This window comes from Mixophyes fleayi, chromosome 4 (assembly GCF_038048845.1).
Source record: "Mixophyes fleayi isolate aMixFle1 chromosome 4, aMixFle1.hap1, whole genome shotgun sequence".
In the NCBI taxonomy this organism is placed as follows: domain Eukaryota; kingdom Metazoa; phylum Chordata; class Amphibia; order Anura; family Limnodynastidae; genus Mixophyes; species Mixophyes fleayi.
The window spans coordinates 131,584,064-131,602,738 of NC_134405.1; the positions used below are offsets into that span (position 1 = coordinate 131,584,064).

Genomic DNA, 18,675 nt, shown 5'->3' on the forward strand with positions numbered 1-18,675 from the left:
ATTTTGATATCAGAGCAAATTGGATATAGTCTTCAGCGTTTAATCGATTTCTCTGCTTTGTTTTTTTATGTTCATTAGAGTGGAAAATCCTTGTTCGCAAAGGTAGGTTGTTGCAAAAGGCAGCAACTTTTTGACTGCCTCCTCGTGCAATTTTGATGCCTTTGCAGCTGTTGACATCCAAAAATATGACAGATCTGCTTTGTTTTCAAATGCAATACGTACTTCATTATTGCATCGAAGCTCAAGAAATGCCTCTGCCAACCCTTGAGGCTCTTCTGGTACAACAGCAATTTCACATTTAAAAGGGTCTACAATCCAACTGACAGCATTTGAATCGGCAGCATTACCCCCAGGAATTTCATTTTTACCCCATTTAGGGTAATTTACCCCCTGTTCCCTGATCACTGCTCTAGTGGGATGCCCTTCATTATATGTCTGTGAGATTATATTTATGTTCCCTATTTAATTAAAATATTTTCTTGGCAGAATAGAAATCTATATTAGAAATGTAATTAGGCACTTTTCATTGTCATGATGACACAGAAAAGTGTATAATCTTATGTGCATAAAATGCTACAAGATCTATTACCTGTGGATGCACCTAAATGTGGGAGCGTGGGCATAGTAGGAGAGTCTTATTACTCTGTCCCCAGTACTTATTAATTTTATCTCCTTAGACTGATTCCCGGTGCCCTTATTGTTCTTCACTCACATATACCCTCCGTTATATATAACACTCCATGACAAAGCTGCAATGCACAATAATTGTTACTGCATGCCCTGCTCTCGTAGACGCGGCTACTAGCTGCTTGTAGACCCATTATGGCGCTGATACTTTATAATATACATACAGTGGACACTTTATTAGGTACTCCATCATCATCATTTATTTATATAGTGCCACTGATTCCACAGCACTGTACAGAGAACTCATTCACATTGCTTGTTAATGCAAATATGTAATCAGCCAATCATGTGGCAGCAATAAAATGCCTACAGGCATGCAGACATGGTGAAGAGGTTCAGGTATTGTTCAAACCAAACACCAGTATGGGGATCAAATGTCATCTAAGTGGTATTGACCGTGGAACAATTGTTGGTGCCAGACAGTTTGGTTTGAGTATCTCAGAAACTGCTGATAACGGGATTTTCAGCACATCCGTCTCTAAGGTTTACAGAGAATGTTTCCAAAACAAAAATCTAGTGAGTTGTAGTTCTGTGGGTGAAAATGCCTTGTTAATAAGAGAGGTCAGAGGAGAAGGGCTAGACAGGTTCAAATGACAGGAAGGCAACATTAGCTTAAATAACCATGCGTTACAACAGTAGTTGAAGTGAATGGGCTACATCTGCAGTAGTGAGTTCCACTATTTAACTGGGTTCTACTCCTGTCAGCTGCTAGGAGATTTGCAATATGAATGTGCAGCAAACACATCTGCAGCACACTGTCCCCCTCCACTTCCACACTGTCCCCCTCTGCTGCCACCTGTCACCCTGTCCCCCTCCGCTGTCACCCTGTCCCCCTCCGCTGTCCACTGTCCCCCTCCGCTGCCACACTGTCCCCCTCCGGTACCACCATCCTTTTCACTCTGCCCCACGCCAGACATAAAAAAAAGAGAAGACAGAAACTTACCAATCAGCGCGGCGCCGGGACCCAGCAGCCTCCTCTCTCCCGCAGCTGTCACTGAATATAGACGTCAGTGACAGCTGCTGTGGGAGAGAGGAGGCTGCTGGGTCCCGGCGCCGCGCTGATTGGTAAGTTTCTGTCTTCTCTTTTTTTTATGTCTGGCTCGCGGCACCCCAGTGACAGCGCCGCGGCACCCCTGGGAGCCGCGGTGCACACTTTGGGAACCGCCGCTATAGTGCCTATTCTATCCATTCACTAATCTTTAATATGTTATCACAGTAAACCTGATACATTGATATCAGGTTTATGTTGCCCCTCACTGTCTGTATAGTATAAATATTATCATAAAAAGGCACTCTTTTATATACATAATTTATTATTGTTGCCCCCCCTTTATATTGTATCATATTCCAACTTATATCTGGGTCAGAAGGATATATTTCATAAAAAGTATATCCATTGCAAGAAAATACATACATAAGGTTTTGTATATCTTCATCCTCAACTATAAAGATTGTGTTTTTTCATCCCAAACCAAAAAGACCTGAAACTCCTTTTTGTCAATGAAATCCTTAGCAATAGAGAATTGTATCAAGAAACACCAAATCTACAGATTGGCTAGCAAAGAACTCACAAACATGTTGGAACAAGCATTTGGAAAGAAAAGATACTTTTATTCCACTTATCTATTTCTTTGGAAAATATTTTGTATTCCAGAATATTGTTCCAATGAACAATATTCTGGAATACAGACCAGTCTCCTTCATTACTAAGATACATCAGGACTGTGGGCTAGATTTACTAAATTGCGGGTTTGAAAAAGTGGGGATGTTGCCTATAGCAACCAATCAGATTCTAGCTTTCATTTATTTAGTTTTTTCTACAAAATGACAGATAGAATCTGATTGGTTGCTATAGGCAACATCCCCACTTTTTCAAACCCGCAGCTTAGTAAATCTAGCCCTGTGTCTCTTACACTTTGCATTACTCAACACCTGTTTGATTCGGGTTAGAATTTTTGTTCCATTATCCCAACTTTATTTCTAGAATCGATATATATGTGTACTTCCTGCGTTCACATAAGACTTTTAGTATCTGTGCTTTGAATCAATACTAGCTATAGGTTTTTGTAATAAGGTCAGTTGCTAATACTGTAAGAGGTGATATATGCTTCACATATTCCTATTCTAATATTTGAGTTTTACTTATCTATCATTAGCTAGAAACACTTATCCTCATTTGAAGTTTTTGTAACATATTTTGTAAATTTTGTGACGATAATATAGTGTCTATAGTGAGTGCAGGTTTCTTCTGGTTCGAGTCCCGCCCCCTGCCATTTTACTACTTCGGACTTTAGGAATCGGAAGGTTAGCCTGGTCTCCTGGGAGTCTAGGAGAAATCCTAGAAATTTAGGAGAGTAGGCAACTATGTGTAATGAGCAGACGCTTTGGAATAACCCTCAGAGTTTTGTGTACTGTTAAATTCTCCCCCAATGACTTCTCAAGACATGCTTACTCTCCCAGAATTTCCGGGAGGCTCCCGAATTCCCGGAAAAGTAGGCAAACCTCTCGGACCCTGTAAAATGCAGAAATTCATGGCATTGAATAGCAGGGGCGGGGCTTAATTGCACCATTATGTCCCGCCCCCTATTCAATACCTTGAATTTCTGTATTTTATGATAGAGGCGGGGCTATAGTGCATACTTACCTACTTTCTCTATTCTGTTTCCGGGAGATGGGCGTGACTAAAAGGCAAGGCGGGGCAAATTGCTTCATTTTGGCCCCACCCCCCGTGGTAAAAACGTAGTTTTGTCGCAGGGCCGGGGACAAAATGACGCCATTCACCCCAAATCACGTAATTTAGTGGTGGCTGCAGTGGGATACGGGAGATTTGCCAGCTCTCCTGGGAGACTGACCCGAATTTTGGGAGTCTCCCGGACATTCTGGGAGAGTTGGCAAGTATGTTATAGTGACATAATGACGTTGTCACACCCTCTCCTACTTTCTGTCACATGATCTGTATTCCCATCTCCTGGAGTACAGATTTAAAAAGTAGGCAAGTATATGACATGCTGAAAGCCTGTATTAGTGTGACAGGCCAACAAACTGGACACCACCTCCATAGTCTTTTTGAAAACAAGATAATGATTTTTAGAAGGACAGCTAAGAAAAAAAGACAGATGTGTGCCTAAGAAGTACTTTACTTGCTATTTAAAAAAATAAATTAACCTATGTGCGATTGCTGCTTTAATAAACATTGATAGTATATTCAATATCGATTCTTCTTATGGCGTAAGACGGATGTCATTTTTCTGGAGATCCGTTCACGTTTAATTGAATGTAGTGGGTTCCATTAATGTGGTTTCGGTATACACAAAATACACACAATGTGCTCCTCTAGCGGTTACGTGAGGCAGAAGTGACGTAAGCCCGCAGTAGCTGCGCGTTGCATGATGGGATGTGTAGTTTTTATTGGTCTTCCTATGCGCAGTCACTTCCGAGTAGATGGTAAACAAAGGAAGTACACGCAGGTAAGTGCTCTCAGCAATGGTGCAGTTCGTACTCTGGAATCGCTGTATGTAATTGTAGTTATATTTTCTTCAATCTATCCTGTATATGATGCGGCATTGCCGGTGATCACGTGGTCCTGCAGTACACCCTGTGCCTGACTCTCTGGGCTTTGAGTCTGGTATGTAGTTGCCAAATGTCCCTAATTTCCGGGGTCAGCTCCCGGTTTAAAATACTTATTGTATCCAAGTTGCTTATTTACCTCTTTATTGTGATTTGCAGTTTGTGTTTTAACCATAAAAGAGGAATTGCAAATTAAAATGTATGCAAAGCGAAAACGAGGTAATGTGGTAACAAGTGTTGATACAAAAACCTAACACGGTATTAACTGTATAATCGCTTATGTGTTTTGATAGGTTTTCTATAATGCATTATTTTGTGGATGCAGTGATTGAATGTGTTTGCAATGTGCCTTCTATTGACATTATTACCAGGACATTTTTTTTTAAAATTCTCCTGGAATGTGGAATTAAGAAACCTACTTGTCTGAGAAATGCACATTACAGTATCATTTTTTGAGTCTTGTATACATTGAGACTCTCAGCCTCTGCAACTAGATTTACAAAGGTGTTTTGTAACTTTCTAGATATATCAACAAACAAAATGAAATTGTTTCTACAAAGTCAGCAAGCAACAATGTTTTGTAAACAAATTCTTGCGTTAAATATGTAACTTTTAAATGCAAAATATAATATGATTTTGGTCAACACTTTTAAAGATTACTTCTGTTAGAACTGCAGCTTTTGTAAATGTGGCCCATGGTGTTATATGGTTACTGAAATGGAACCAGGGCGGTGGGGTCACAATCGGGCTAAATCACCAGCTAATGTAAAATGGCTCCTAAACGAGGATGTTCTGTAAGCAAATGTTGGGTGTCAGAGCTCTCACTCTACTCTTCTTGGTCCTCGCTGAACTGCCTCCCTCTTACTCCCTTCATGAAGTAGATTGTTGCCTGAACTTTACAGTCCTGTTTCCCAGCTTTGTGTTGACCAGCATCAATGTCATAAATAAGGATTGTTACCGCCTTCCCTGCATGCTCGAAGTTTTCTCTATCAAGCACAGGCAGGAAGATGACAAGATTAATAATTTTATGTCCAGCAGATCGGGGCACTTTCCGGCAGTGCCTGCTGTTAGTGTGGTTGGAAACATGTTGCTTGTTGCAGAGCTTCCCCTTTGGTCCTCCACACTGTTCTCTCATTTCTCAAAAAGTTATATCTGGTTTTCACATAAATCATGAGATCATTTTACCCTCTTCTTTGTCCTGATCCACTATGCTCCATTATCTGGGTGTGGTATGTGCCTTGTGCACATGCATTAACAGTACTGGTGATTTTCAGCACTCAGGTTATATGAAGGGCAATGTTGCCTATAGCCAGTCTATTTCTCTCTGGGTGCATTTGGTTAGCAGGCAACCTATGAACTAGCCTACAGATCTGTTCAGTTTAGGGTTACAGCTCATTTCACAAAGACTGTGAGGCAAGTGGCTTTACCTGAGCAGCTCTGCAAGGTGCACACCTTTTTTAAGTTCCTTTGTTTGCACATATTGGTTTTGGATGAGGCAAAATATTTAGCAGACTGTCCACCAAGAAGACATCCTTTTCCTGCTGTAATTGTTTGACTTTAGTGTGTGTATGTGTGTGTGTGTGTGTGTGTGTGTATATATATATTTATATATATATTTGTATATATATATTTGTATGCGAATGTAGTTTAGAAAATATGGTACTCAATTTGTAATATTTGACATTGTTGTACTTTATTAAAAACATGTTAATAAAATAAATATGATAAACAAAATACTTCATATTGAACACTCAGTGGAAAGCAGAGCTTAAGATGCTGCATAATGTTTCATAGTATAGAATGCCTATTCCAAACCAACAAAAATATATACAAACACAGGTGACAGGTGAAGCAAATCAAATTATTTCAGCGATAAGTAGGCCGAAGCTAAAGGAAACAGGGCTAGGGAAGCAGGCCAAGAGATACAGAGGGTGATGGAATAGTAGAAGGAGCACACAAGGAAAGAGGGCCCTGCTCATGAGAGCTTACATCCTAAAGGAAAGGGGAAGACACAAATAGGGTGGTACTAACTGGGGGAGAGAGCCAGGACAAGGAAGTTAGGAGGAGGACTGATAGACTTGAATAAAGAAATGAGTCTTAGGGGCACGCTTGAAGCCTTTGAGAGTAGATGCTAACCTGATGGAACGTGGAAGATCGTTCCACAGCAGGGGAGTAGCCCGGGCAAAGTCCTGGAGACGGGAGTGAGAAGAGGTGATCAGTGAAGTAGGGAGGCGGTGGTCACAGGCAGAGTGGAGGTAGTCCAATAAAAGTGGGCAAATAGCAACTACATTTTATTCCAATTTACTATCGCCATAATATTATTTTTTATTTCCATTCTTGGGTTATGCTTGAAGGAGCACAAGGGGCAAATTACTTACAAATTGGACGACGTGGGCAGCAGATGGGGCTTAGGGAGTGGGCTCAAGTTATGGAATTTGCTTAAATCTAGCTCAAAGTATTGTCTTCCAGGTATGCCTTAATGCATTAGAACATTCCTCTTCCATCAACTCTATTAAATCTCTTTCCCATTTTAAGTGCCAACAAATTATCTCCATGTAATTCTCTCACTAAAAGGTTTTAAATGACAGATATTTTACTAGTCCAAATAGTGGCGGCATCCAATAAAATTGGCACTCCACTCCCAAATTATACCATTAAACATGACAAAGTTTCAAACATTTATAAATAACATCCTAGAGATCCCATATTAAATTTTATTTTTTCAAAGTATTTTAAGTGTTTCTGCATATAAAGTCTGGATTAATCTTTGCATGCACACCTCTTGAGTGTGTGAACTATAATAAGCTGTCTCCAAATCTTGGAAATCCTGGTCTAAATCAAACAATTCTGATGGGGGCAGGCTCTGATTTAACCAGAATGGGTTAAGCTTCTAGAAACTTCCACTTTGCGCCCTTGCAAGATTTACTAGTAATATTAGAGGAGAGTGATCAGAACGATATTCCACCTCAGAGGCACTAGCAGATGTGATGCGAGCCCCAAATCTATGAGAGACAGAATGATGTATTTCCGAGAAAGAGGTATACAGTTTTTTTGATTCCTAATACACCAAACATTGACTAAACCAATTTCTTGAAGCGTCTTGGCAAAAGACGAGCCGCCATTAGAAACAACATTCAAAGATACTCGCATGCAATACATTATTAAAATCACCTATGTGACTGGGCTATGTAGGTGCTACATTGCTTCAGAATGTCATTATTATACAGCTGAGGAATATAAGCTACTAAAATCAATAACTGGGACAATTCTACATGTGCATTAAAAAAAAAAAAAAACACCCAAAAGATCGGTCTTCACTCATTCTAATGCAAAACGCAATAGTTTATGCATTATTTTGTATTTTTTATTTATTCAGTATGTCTGGTCTTTGTATTTTGTTCTTCATGTATCATGTTGTGTCATGGATCACAGCTTTTTGCATTTGTCATGTACGGCGCTGCGGACCCTTTGTGGCGCCTTACAAATAAAAGATAATTAAATTGGATACGCTCTTAAAACTTGTGGTATGCACAGCATGATAGGACCACACAACCCAAGGTTTTGTTAGAGACATTATTTTATTTCCAACCAAATAAGTCTCTAACATGCATGCACTATCTGGTTTAAAGTGTTTGAGCTGCTTAGGAACCAAAGCTCTTCTAACTTTATCATTTAATCCCCTGCCATTCTAGGAGAGCATGCTAAACCCACCTGAGCTCAAATTTATCTCCTTAACCATTGAAATATCTTTATATAATATTAACAATATGGTTTTGAAAGAATTGATCTCCCAGCGAACCTCAGCCCAATCTCCTAGATGTTTAATTTCACACAATTACCATTGTGTGTAAAGAATACAAAGTAAGACTGTGATATTAACAATATGTGCTTTCAATCTTGCCTATCTTTCCTAACCTATATCAAAAATTCCCTAACACCATCCCCATCCTGTATACCCAACCCTGATTAGGGTATACTTGCATCCCCAACAATAGCCCCCAAAACCTACAAGCTCAAAGTAAGAAGATTATCAGAGGAATATATAAACAAATAGTTTTATTCTGAAATTGGATTGTGCTTAAGGGAGGGGGAGGAAACAACTAATAGCGGCCATGTAGCCATGAGACCTCCATTATCATTTTGCGTGCTGCTAAACATTTCGGTTATAAATAACCAATCTATCTATTTACCCTAACCTTATCAGCCATAGAATTCCCTACCGATTACATTTTTTAACAACCCTTTTAAATTAATAGACACAACAGCCTTAACAATACCACAAAATAATAGCTATAAGAGTAATTGTAAGCTTAGCACGTAATGTTTTTTATCTGTGATCTCTGATTAAGCCAAACTGATACATCATGTGTGGTAGAACAGAAGTGTGTTTTGCCATCCATCAGCCATTAGCCTCAGTCTTACCGGAAACTGTTATGCAGTGTATTTAATTATTTTTGTGTAACTTCAATTTAGTTTCATTTTTGTCCTTCAGAAATTTACAAGTGGGGATTTCGTTGCAACTTGATCATGTCAGAGCTTCATATATGTGTTCAGCTTGCCGATCAGCCTCTCTCTCCTAAATCCATTGTCCACCTCCCAGTAAATTCCACCAGTGATGGGGATTCTCCATGTGGGCACCGAGTGTCCCTTGTGAAACAGTTTATTACTGCCACACTGCCAGAGTCACTTCCTGACCCAGAGCTAATTGGTAAGAAGTGTACATTACACTACACCTGTACACATTGATGCCTTTCCTTTACGTGCAATAGATTTATAGTTACACACTGAGCACTACTATTATATTGAAATGCACTTTCTTTTGGCTAGATCAGCATGTAGCAGCAGAGTGTATGCTTTGTTGGTGGTTCAGATAACACAATTTCAGAAGACCTCTTTAATCCTGATATTTCTGCACAGATCTGATACACTGTGGCCGGCGGCTGAGAGATGATCAGACTCTGGAATTCTATGGAGTCCAGTCAGGCAGCACTGTCCATATACTGCGCAGAGCATGGCCTGAGCCTCCACCTCGACCTGGTAAGTAATAAGCTTTCAGATCTTAGATATTGTTTCTGGTGTAGGAACTATACATATGCTTAGACACTTTCCCTATTGTATTTTCTATCTTCATCTGTTTCTCTTAGAACCTGTAGATAAAGTTGCTGCTAGCCGTGAGTTCCGAGCTCTGCACACAGCCCTGCATACCAGCTCTGCCTACCGTGACGCAGTGAGTATTATGTTGGTTAGCCTGAAGAATACCTTATATCTTCTGTTATCATTACGTTAACCATTTTTGCATGGTCTTTTTTGTTGGTAGATTAGCTGACTTCCATAATATGCTGTTGACTACCAAAAGAACATTCTTAATGATTTCTGCTTACGTGTATTACCCATATGGGGTTTGCTCAGCCCAGTCCTTCTCACATTCTGGCACTTATAGGGTGAAGAGGGAAGACTAGCCCTTAGCATTGGCCTATGCTTATCATAGAGCTCAGTGAGCCCTGCTTTTTCCTCTCAAGTGTTCCTTATTGTGTGTTCTGTTCATAGTGATCTTACAACAATTTTATTGCACAAGCAATGTTTACATACATAGCACACAACATATCTTATCGAAATACCTTAATCAAAAAGATTGTTCACTATTTTCAAACTTGGAAGATCACATTTCTGATCACCCAATATTTTGAAACAATTGTATTGCTATGTGTCTGGGCAGAGTAAATAATCACCTTCTGTGCACAGCTCCCACATGTGAACTTTATCAGGTTTAGAGTGTTCTGTGTATGTAGATAGCATTCAATAAAAATATAATCTGTGAAGGTTTTTGGTTGAAAATTCATAGTTTTGTTGCATTTGTTGGTACTTTTAAAGTAAACAAAGCAAACTTGGCCTGTTTGTTTCATACCAGAGAGATGAATCCCAGTCCCAGGTCTGGTGTAGGAAGCTGTAGGTGTAAGGAATTCCTTTATTACTAGAGAACTGGTTTCTTCTGAACCTTTGTAAAATCACGTGTTGTTTGTATTTGCGGAAACTCCAGTCACTAATCCTATTGTCCTTCAGGTGTTCAAGCTGCTTGGGAGCCGTGAATCCTTGGAACAAATAGTTGTGGCTACTCCTGGCCTTAGCTCTGATCCTGTAGCCATGGGTGAGTTTAATATTTAAAGTTAAAAAAAAAAAAAAAAAAAGAAAAATATTCAGACCAATGTTGGGGCTTTTGGAGTTCACCCACTAATGTTCTGTAGTAGAAACAGACTATTTACTAGGGAATTATAATAAGCATGATGTGGGTTTAGATTTCTGGCAGGGATGGGACTAGTACAAGTGGTTACAGTTGTCTCTCATCTGTATTCATAGGCGTCCTGCAGGACAAAGATCTGTTCACTGTGTTCACTGACCCCAGTATGTTGGACACGTAAGTGTAACTGAAATATTTTCGGAATTTAAATTTGTATATCGTGAAACCATTTCACATAGCTGTATAACTCCATAAGTCATGCTGGCACAAGGTAATAGACAGATGGCTGGAGCTGTATTAGATTTGTACAGCTTGGAGAATGTGCATAAAATGATACAATCTTGATTTATTTTGGAAGGCATGCACTTGACGTCACACTTAGAAAAACAACAAGCATACTATTTTTAGTGTAGTGTGAAAAAATGTGATTATCTTACAGCTATGATTATTTAATGTTAAGTGTATTTCTGACATGTAGTAATTTCTGGAAAGGTTTTGGAATATTTATTTTGAATTGTTCTATTAGTCTGTACCTTGTTTTGTCTCGGGTACCTTTGCAAAAAAAAATCCTAATTCACATTCAGAATCTGTGGTAGAGTTTGTGGGCTGAATACTATTGAAAGACACTGTGTGTAAATATGTGTTTCAGGATCCTAGGATAACAAACATTTTATATATACCGCAGTGCCTCCAGCATTTTCTCCTTCATGTTTTTAACGGACTGTCCAGTGCTGCAGAGATATGTGATGCTTACACACAAAATACAACATTGATATTTCATTTATTCTGGGAACATTTAAATGTTTTAGACTGAATCTATCCCTTTTTAATGCACTAATTTGACCTGAAATGTTTTTTTTGAGGATAGGTTATTATACACATAGATTGTAACAGAGTAGTAATCTTGTATTGAAATGTTTCAGTTTAATGTCTCTGTAATATTTTGATTAGGCTGGTGTCTTCTCACCCTGCACTTGTAAATGCCATAATACTCATCCTACACTCGGTGAGTGGATCCTCTTCACTCCCTACACCAGATGGCGCTGCTCACACAGTTCCCCCTGCAACCTTGCACATGCCAGGTGAGAACAGACACTGCTTGCGCCATGTCTCTATTTATCTTATCTCCTTCCTGTCAGTCTGGGCATTGATGTTCAGGGCCTGATTCATCAAGGAACGAAAAGTGAAAGCAATTTGCATTTTTTTTAAAAAAAAAGTTGATGGAAATTACACGCATGTACGACAGTATTCAAGTACAGGCGGATCTCAAGAAACGTTTCCAGTAGAATACGGGTACAAGTACGCTATGACTGTACGACACTTGCCATATGCAGACAGACACAACACTGCAGAATGCGAACAATGCATATGTGCAATAGAAAGTCCCATAAGATTTACACCAGTTAATAATATAATCATTAATAAAATAATACATTGGAAAAACAAATTACTTTTTTTTTTTTTCTTCTATGTGAAATATATTTATCAGGGTGTTTTTAATACCAGTTGTACATAATATGCATTTTTACAGTTGCTCTTAATTACAAACACGTTCTAGAATGCATATGTGACCGTCATCACTATCATTCGGCACTTAAATCTGTCCTGTAGCTGATGCAGATGATACAGCTGAAAATCACATACTTTAGAGCTTGAATCGGACGAATGTGTGTGCGCTCGACTTTGGCATGCCCTTACTGTACATTGCATACACCCCATCCCTCCCTGTTCTGCCCTTCAAATTGCAGGGTGTTTGTAAGTGGCATTTGCATTCTGAGATGAATTGCATGCACTTGCGATCACTGGTATATAGTGCGTTTCTGAGCATGCGCAGAGCAATTTATGCAAAATAGAGCACATAAAGGGACTTGCATTCCTTAATCAGGCACTCAACTTGTTGTTCTCACTTTTTTGTGTCTTCTGTTAGGCGGATTCTTGTTTGATGGTCTGTCAGATGAAGAGGATGAATTTCCACAGGTGAGATAACAATGTGTTAGAACGTGTGTATTTTAGGAGAACGGGCTACAAAGCACCTTATTTATAAATAAATAAACCGCTTCTTTCTCTTTCACTAAAATGTGTACCAGACGTCTCGCTCAGGATCCTCTACTAGCACTTCAGGTCCCCGTCCTGCTTCTCTTGGATACACTGGAGCAGCAGGTCCTCGGCCCATCACCCAAAGTGAACTGGCTACGGCTCTAGCCCTTGCAAGTACCCCAGAGAGCAGCTCTCATACACCCACACCTGGAACACAGGTCAGAACCTCCACTGTTATTTTACACATTTCAGAATACTGGATGATTTAAACCTGTTTTAGTGAAATATGTCACTAGATAATTTGAAGTGTTCTCTTACTACTAAGGAAATCTTGACTGTAATATTTCTCTCTTTTGTAGGGTCATTCTTCAGGAACTTCCCCTATGTCGTCAAGCGTCCAGTCAGGAACACCCATCACTAATGACTTATTCAGCCAAGCTCTACAACATGCACTACAAGCTTCCAGCCAAACAACACAGGTGAGTTATATACTGTGTGGCATAGAATGTCAGCACCCTGCCAGTCATGGCCTCTTTCTCTTACGTGTATAACATGCTCAAGGGCTCAAATCTCACTGGTTCCCACCATAGGACAGCAGCTCTGATGTGACATTGTAATGTGTTGCAATGGGTGGAATGAAAACTAAAGCTATACTTTGCCAATCAGTTACTTTTTCCTTATGCTTCCCGTGGGATAACAATTCAGATCATCATCTTTATTTATTTATAAGGCTCCACAGATTCCTCAGTGCCGTACAGCCGGGATAGTATATGATCAGACGAGAGTTGTATTATACAGTAGTCTTATGTTAGATCTTGCTGTATTCTATTTGAGACCAGCTCTACAGACCTTTGGGCCATAAGATGGAACATTAAGGTTTATTGTGTAAAATAACTTTTATTACTAAATTGTAATCATATTTAGTATATACACAGACCTAACATTGCCATTCCATGCTTACATACAGGTGTAAGGTGGATGAGTCTCATCAAGCTGTAATTGGCCCCCAGTGTCCATTCAGTATAAACAAACCTTACTCATATCACATAATTATTCTGTACAGGCCGCTTGCATATTCAAAACTAATCACTTTAATTACTTAACACTAGTATGAATATTATTGGTGCTGCAGGTATAATAATATGTATACATTCAATATAAGACATTATGTAAAAACACAAGGAAAAAAACAACACTGGCTCCAATCTTCTTATTTAAAATCATATATTTTATTTATATAGATCTATTAAAATTCTTATAACAGAATTCTTGATATAGGATCAATAATCAAATTCATATGATAAATATCTCCATGCAGTTCATAGCCATACAAAGAGTGACATTTAATAAAGTCTGCTCCTCAGCATAATAGATAATAAATAATAAGTAGTTTGCCAACTCATATGCCGGATATAATGACCACATAGAAAAAGATCTTGCATATAGCAAGACTGACTGCTCCTTTCTCATGGTATAATTTGTTGCTTATACTGCCACCTAAAACCCTGTTAACAATGCAGCACTTGAATCAATATTAGTAAAAATATAATTTTTATTATACTAATACAATGTAGAAAATTTGGTATTTTGGACTGGCACACGGGGTAGAGAAGAAGTGTAACCACTGGGGCATATGTTTCAATTGGAAATATGAGAATTGTACTTCAATTACCTTAAACTCAGAACATCTACCAAATCCAAGCAAAGAGTGACCAAGACCTGCTATAGCTAGCCATAGTTGAATTATGGGCACATACCTTGAAAGCATTCCATGTCCATAGCGGTGACACATAGGGAGTATTCTCAGACCTGAAGGTCCCATATGATTCTTAACCACATAGGACTCCAGTTCCAAGTTCTAATTCCTGTGTCATTGAGGGCACATAGAGTAATAAGTATGGAGGAATGGTCAATAAGATAAGGTACTTTATCTGGTGGCAGAACGTCACAGAAGAAGCTTTCTTAATTTAAGAATTTCCCTCTCCAAACATTTACTAAGCTAGGAGTCTACACCCATGTTGGTAGGTTGAATATATCAGGAATCCTGTTCAGACCCTGACAAATCATAAGAGTTATAATACTATTATAATCCGTCATTGTGCCACACAGCTAATCGTAACCATTCATTTGTTGAGTAGTGAATAATCAACGGGAGGTGGTGTGTACAGGTTAAAGCAGCAATCCCACACAGATGTTTTTTTTCTCCCCCCTTTCAATAAAAAAGTCTGCGCACTGTGCCTAAATCATTAATAGTAGACTGATGAAAAAAACAAGGAAAACTCTTAAATGCCAAGATCCTTTTTATAGCCTGCCACGAAAAATAATCACACACTCAATTTTCTCATTGCATTGCTGCTTTAAGTATCGTGTGTTGCTGATCATGCATATATATGCATAATTACAACCATGTAAAGACCAATCATGGTCGGTCTATAGATCAATATGGAATCAGATTGGATCATGTTTTAAGTGTCCATATACACTTGGGCAGTCCCACACCAAAAATAAAATTTAAATCCCTACTACTGTAGATAGATTAAATTGTGTATATTCTAGTAACCCAGGGGAAAAAGGACCATGACCCAGGATGATCCCGCCAAATGTGTCTCATGCAGTAGAACAATATGGGGCGATGAAATCAAACACAAAGGATTGTTTAACTGGCATTCAAACCCCTTACATTCTAAGATATTCTTAAATCTGCCATGTGCCCATTGGTAGACAGCAGTAGTAATGAAACGGAACCTCTTGGTCCACATTGTATTTATAGCATTAAGTATGTTAATATTAGGTGCACAGTTTCATAATGTAATGACCTTCATTTGCTGGAAGCTGCCACATGCTCGCACACAAAATAAAGCTTTAAAATAGCAAATTGGCCCAAAACCTGCTGCTCACCTAATTCTGATGAGATTGAAACCCCTGAACAGAACATCGATAACGGTGGAGTGTCTTTTAGTGGTAATAAATTGGTGAAATGAAATAACAATAGTGTTATTTAAGAATTGATCCAGCTGATGGATAACTTAAACTGAACATGGACAAGTCTGTTCCCTCAGTTATGCTCATCCATATCACAGGCATTAACAATGTAGTAGAGACTTGCTGGGATCAGTACCTTGCACAGTAATGCAGTCTCTATCATTTGAGACTCCCAATTAACGGTTGCAGCTGTGTGCTATGTAGGTATCCTGGGAGCATGTTCAACCATCAGTAAAGAGGAAAAGTGCTTTGTTTCCAATGGAACCAGGATACAGCAAATGTTTTGCGGTTTGGCCTTTTGCACCTTCCGGAAACTGACCTCTACTTTGTTTCTGTAAGTGATGCATTGTTTTCTGAACTCCCTTATATCCTCACTGATCAGAGGGAGGGTGTCGCCTAATGTACTGATTATAGGTGCAGCAGCAGTGGTGTACGTTTTCACACTGTGTATGTCTTTCTTAAGAAGTGATAACTTCACTCTTCCCCCTTCAAATTGTGTTTTCTGGGCCATGGTATTTGTGTATAGCATGGGTTTCTCGCAAACTACCCGAACAGCCTGTGGTCTCCCACTCTGCATCAGCTGGAAAGGGATAGGGCAGAGTAATAGGTTTGAACTTGGGCTGGAGAGGATCTCAAGAGCAGCACATCTACTCATAGAAGACTAGGTGTGGGAGAGGATCTCAAGAGCAGCACATCTACTCATAGAAGAGTAGGTGTGGGAGAGGCTCTCAAGAGCAGCACATCTACTCATAGAAGAGTAGGTGTGGGAGAGGCTCTCAAGAGCAGCACATCTACTCATAGAAGACTAGGTGTAGGAGAGGATCTCAAGAGCAGCACATCTACTCATAGAAGAGTAGGTGTGGGAGAGGAGCTCAAGAGCAGCACACCTACTGATGGAAGAGTAGGTGTGGGAGAGGAGCTCAAGAGCAGCACATCTACTGATGGAAGAGTAGGTGTGTACTGCTCTTGAGCTCCTCTCCAGCCCAAGTCCGATTGTAGAAGAAGCCAGCAGTCAGAGTAACATCACTTTACAGGGCGACAATTACATTTGTAGTATTAAGGGGGCAATGTGAGGACCCAACTGTTCTATAATATGAAATCCTTTGGGGAAAAAAAAACATTAGAGAGCCAGTGGGTCGTCACATTGTCCCCTTAGTACTACGAATGTAACTGTCGCCCTGTAAAGTGACGTGACTCTGTCTACAGTTGGGTTTCACAGCACGGTTGCCGGAATTGGTGTCTGACACTTTCTGTGTAAGTTGCTATTTCCAAACTGTCTACACTAGAGGTATCAGGATTATTTTGTCACAGACTCTTGTGTTGGGCATTTTAAGCATCGCTGTGGCTTGCCCCACTCGTCAAATGACTTGCTCCGTTGGGAATGCTGCCATTTGTGTGATACAGCTGTCTCCCTGTTTCCCTTGTACTGGGGAGAGCTGCAGGTAAGGAGGACGCTTTCTGGTTGGACAAGCACTGCTGCAATTCAGTCTGGAAACTACTTTAATTACAGAGAGTGGGTGGAATTCTTTACATCCTGCAGTTTTCCTACATTGCTTATGCCCTCTCTCCAGGAGAGGGCTCTAGAACAAGTACAGCTGCATCCTGCAAAGGGTGGTGGTCGTCCCAAAAGAGAGAAATCTTTCAATATAAAATGAGTATTTTCCATTCATTCACTTTTTTTTTTTTTCATTTCTGTTAAATTTGCTTTTTTATCTTTTGCAGAGTCAGTGGCAGCCTCAGCTTCAACAGTTGCGGGATATGGGCATCCGTGATGAGGATCTTAGCCTGCGGGCTTTACAAGCTACTGGAGGAGATATCCAGGCTGCTTTGGAACTGATCTTTGCTGGGGGTGCTTTGTAATCTAATTTTTTTTTTTTTTTTATAACATTTCACTGTCGCCTATAATTTGTCTTAAACCATAGAAATATTACTGTCCCAAAAAGACTGAAGTCTTAGATATGGGTTGAAGACTTAAGAAAAAGTTTATTGCAACGATGAGTAGTTACAGTATTCTGCAGTATCGTTGGTTTGCATGTATATATTTAATAATAGTAACATATAAAGGTTATTATTTTCAGATTTTGAATATGTATGTATTAATACATGTTTATAATTGTGCAGATCTCCAATGCCGGACAATAAAAGGTGATCCTGTGTAGATAATGTACTTGGTGAAAATTACATCTTTAATGTGTTGTATATTAGGATGTGTATTTATTTAATATGAACATGTTTTGCAAAGGAAAATGTTTGACAATAAAAGCAAATGTATACACTGTCCTGTCAGCCTTGTGATTTTTTTTTTTTTTTACCCTGATTAAATATGGATGTTCTACACCACTTGGCTTAATATGACGTTACCAGCTCTGTAGCTTATTGTACACTATATAGTTATACAATAAGCGCATGTTAGCGCACCATACATAGTATGTAGGTGTGGAAGCAGGGCATTTACACAGCTTAGGAGATGCGCTTGTTTCACCCCTGGTGCTTATAAGATCCATACTTATGATGCTGATCAGCACAGACCTTTCACCACCTGTAAAGAAAAAAAAAAACTAGGTTATTCCTATAGCAGAAAAACCCACAACATGGGTCCCATCTGCCATAGTACCAAACAGCCTTAGTCTAGCACAGTATTGATTTAACATAATGCTAATGTTGATGGCACTAGAGCTTTTCCTATACCCCTCGGTGGTGCATATGTTTGCATAAATGTAATTGTGTATAATTGTATAAAAATGTTAATGATCATTTTTGCATGGTGCACTACAGGTCCCATCATGTCCTGACTCCTTTAAGTGGTTGGGTATGCTGGCGCTTGTAGTACTACAAACTCCATAATACCCAGGGCATGTTGGCGCTTGAGGAACCACAAGTGTCAGCATGTCTTGTCATCCAGGGCCTACTGGGACTTGTAGTACACTGTGAAAAATTTTAAAAAATAACAGACCGGATTAAAAAAAATAAATCTTTAATTGACAGAATTATACCCCCTACACAACCCTTTTTAGACCCTCTTATTTCCCCACCTACGTATTTGGCTGTCACCTCGGGCATCTTCTGGCAGTCTGGTCTTGACAAAACAAAAAGCCCTCATAGGACAACGCTCTACTAGCTGAGCGCTCCGCAGCAGATGAGCTCTCGGGTAGTGCAGTAATATTTAA

General features: G+C 39.5%; 1 protein-coding gene across 1 annotated transcript; it reads left to right on the plus strand.

Annotated features, from left to right (window-relative positions):
- Nucleotides 1-4,054: 4,054 nt before the first annotated feature.
- Nucleotides 4,055-17,784, plus strand: UBL7 (ubiquitin like 7). The gene is made up of 11 exons (XM_075208295.1): nt 4,055-4,154; nt 8,747-8,962; nt 9,172-9,291; nt 9,399-9,481; nt 10,315-10,399; nt 10,609-10,666; nt 11,441-11,571; nt 12,417-12,466; nt 12,577-12,744; nt 12,886-13,005; nt 17,231-17,784. The coding sequence occupies exons 2-11, from the start codon at nt 8,782-8,784 to the stop codon at nt 17,366-17,368; spliced, it is 1,134 nt and encodes a 377-aa protein (XP_075064396.1). The 5' UTR covers nt 4,055-4,154; nt 8,747-8,781; the 3' UTR covers nt 17,369-17,784.
- Nucleotides 17,785-18,675: the final 891 nt, after the last annotated feature.

Coding starts and splice junctions, on each gene's coding strand:
- UBL7 (XM_075208295.1), top strand. CDS start 8,782: ATGTCAGAGCTTCATATATGTGTTCAGCTTGCCGATCAGCCTCTCTCT. Junction 12,467..12,576: donor AAGAGGATGAATTTCCACAG/GTGAGATAACAA, acceptor AATGTGTACCAG/ACGTCTCGCTCAGGATCCTC. Junction 12,745..12,885: donor CACCCACACCTGGAACACAG/GTCAGAACCTCC, acceptor TCTCTTTTGTAG/GGTCATTCTTCAGGAACTTC.